Raw genomic sequence first — 2,500 nt, forward strand, 5'->3', positions numbered from 1 at the left:
CCCGCCCTCCTCACCTGTAGGTAATCAGCCCCCAGTTCTCCATAGCGCCCGGAGCGAAGTCTGGCAGAGCCACCATGTCCTGCTTCGGCAGCGGGTATGGGATGCCGAAATATTCCTCGAAAAAGGACAGCGCCTTCGGTCCTGTCTGCAGGGCGTAGTCGACCTGTTCGAGGGCGGCCTCTCGCGCCCACGCTGGGTGTTGGGAGGAAAAGAGTGGAGGAAGTGAGTACAGGGGAAGGGAAAGAGATGATAAATGCGATGGATAGATGGATGGATGGATAGATTGATTGATTTGGGAATATAGACAGATTTGGGTAAGGTAGAGACGTAGAGATAGGCAGACAGAGTGAGAGGAGGGAGAAAGAGAGAGAGAGAGAGAGAGAGAGAGAGAGAGAGAGAGAGAGAGAGAGAGAGAGAGAGAGAGAGAGAGAGAGAGAGAGAGAGAGAGAGAGAGAGAGAGAGAGAGAAGAAGAAGAAGAGAGAGAGAGAGAGAGAGAGAGAGAGAGAGAGAGAGACAGAGACAGACAGACAGAGACAGATAGAAGAGAAGAGAAGAAAGCACAAGCCCATCAGCAACGGCTTATAAAAAACGAAGAAAACGAAGGAAAAGGAGAAAAAAGAAACACTAAGAAAAAGGAAAAAAAAGGCCAAGGAGGTTTCTCTCTTACCCGAAAACAGGACCCCGTTGGCATCAGCTGATTTGCTCTTGAAATCCGAAATAACAAAGGCCACTAAGTACGTCGACATTGGCACCGAGGTGTTGAAATGGTCCCAAACCCATCCTGGTTGGTCCTTTCTGCAGCGAAAGGGGGTGGTGGGTGTTATTGCACCTATTGCACATGCGAGTGTGTGTGTGTGTGTGTGTGTGTGTGTGTGTGTACACACACAGCTTATATACAAATACATATTCACCATACATTAGAATAATAACGATATTAACAACAACAATAAGAAAGTATACCAAACCCAATCATCATCATCATAAAAACAACAACAAAAAAACAACAATAAACACGAGAATAGACAACAACAACAAAAAACACAGTAAACAACAATAAACACGAGAATAGACAACAACAACAACAGCAAAAAAACACAGTAAACAACAATAAACACGAGAACATACAACAACAACAACAGCAACAAAAACACAGTAAACAACAATAAACACGAGAATAGACAACAACAACAAAAAAAAACAGTAAACAACAATAAACACGAGAATAGACAACAACAACAACAAAAAAAAACAGTAAACAACAATAAACACGAGAACAGACAACAACAACAACAACAAAAAACAGTAAACAACAATAAACACGAGAATAGAAAACAACAACAACAAAAAAACACAGTAAACAAACAATAAACACGAGAATAGACAACAACAACAACAAAAAACAGTAAACAAACAATAAACACGAGAACAGACAACAACAACAACAAAAAAAATATATATATATATAAATAAAAATTTTTTAATAGTAAAGTAAAAATCTAAAAATCTAAAAATTAAAAAATCAAAAAAATCACTAACACAGGTTCCGTTTCGATCAGCGGCATGTTGGCGAGGGCGGCGAGGTGCTCCTCCCGGGCGAGCGAGATGGCGAAGGTGGCCTTGAGGGCGGGCTCGTCGAAGCAGGGGAAGGCGCGGCGGGCGTCGGTGGGCGCGAAGAAGGTGGCGGCCAGCATCCTGGAGGAGGGCGGAGTAGGAGGAGGGGGAAGGGGAGGGAGAGGAGGGGGAAGGGGTGGAGGTGGGGGAAGGGGGGGAGGGGGACAGGAGGTGGGAGAAGGGGTGGAGGAGGTAGAGGAAGAAGAGGAGGTGGAGGGTAGGAGGAGGTGGTGGTGGAGGTGGAGGGGGAGGAGGAGGTAGTGGTGGAGGTGGAGGAGGAGGAGAGGTGGAGAATAGTGGGTGGAGCGGGTACAGGAGGGAGGAAGGTAAGGAGAAGTGGAGGGGAGGGGGGGGAGGGGGGATTAAAACGAGGAGGAGGAGGAGAAAAAGAAAGTCGATAAATAAACTAAAAACAAAACCGAAACAAGAATATAAAGAATCCGATAAAAACTAGTGCGAAGGGTCGAGTGAAAATAAAAGACTGGAGATAATGGAGATGAATGATAATCTTTGCGAAAAGTAGATGAATAAAGAATAAAGAGGATTATACGAAAGAGGGAAGGAAGAGACCGTGATGATAAAAGGGAAATGGGTAATGGTGGGTAGTAAAGATATAATGAGAACTGAGAAGTGTGGTAATGGGGTGAAAGAGAGAGAGAGCGAAAGTAAGAAAGAGAGAGAGAGACAGAGAGAGAGAGAGAGAGAGAGAGAGAGAGAGAAAGAGAGAGAGAGAAAGGGAATATAGAATGAGAGAGAGAAAGAGAAAGAGAGAGAGAGCGAAAGTGAGAAAGAGAGAGAGAGAGAGAGAAAGGGAAAATAGAATATGAGAGAGAAAGAGAGAGAGAAAGGGAAAATAGAGAGAGAGAGAAAGAGAGAGAGAGAAGGGAG

At 44.5% G+C, this 2,500-nt stretch overlaps 1 protein-coding gene across 1 annotated transcript in view; it reads right to left on the reverse strand.

Annotated features, from left to right (window-relative positions):
* The window catches only part of LOC122254566 (aminopeptidase N-like), a gene marked incomplete at its 3' end in the record, with an annotated part of 28,200 nt that overhangs the window by 14,736 nt on the left and 10,964 nt on the right, over positions 1 to 2,500 (reverse strand). The window contains 3 exon segments of the mRNA XM_086533562.1: positions 15 to 192; positions 669 to 796; positions 1,538 to 1,693. Of these exon segments, the coding sequence (XP_086389688.1) occupies positions 15 to 192; positions 669 to 796; positions 1,538 to 1,693 (462 nt within the window).

The sequence above is a fragment of the Penaeus japonicus genome, unplaced genomic scaffold (assembly GCF_977035675.1).
Source record: "Penaeus japonicus unplaced genomic scaffold, GWHDUDI00000001_assembly GWHDUDI00000039, whole genome shotgun sequence".
NCBI classification, from domain to species: domain Eukaryota; kingdom Metazoa; phylum Arthropoda; class Malacostraca; order Decapoda; family Penaeidae; genus Penaeus; species Penaeus japonicus.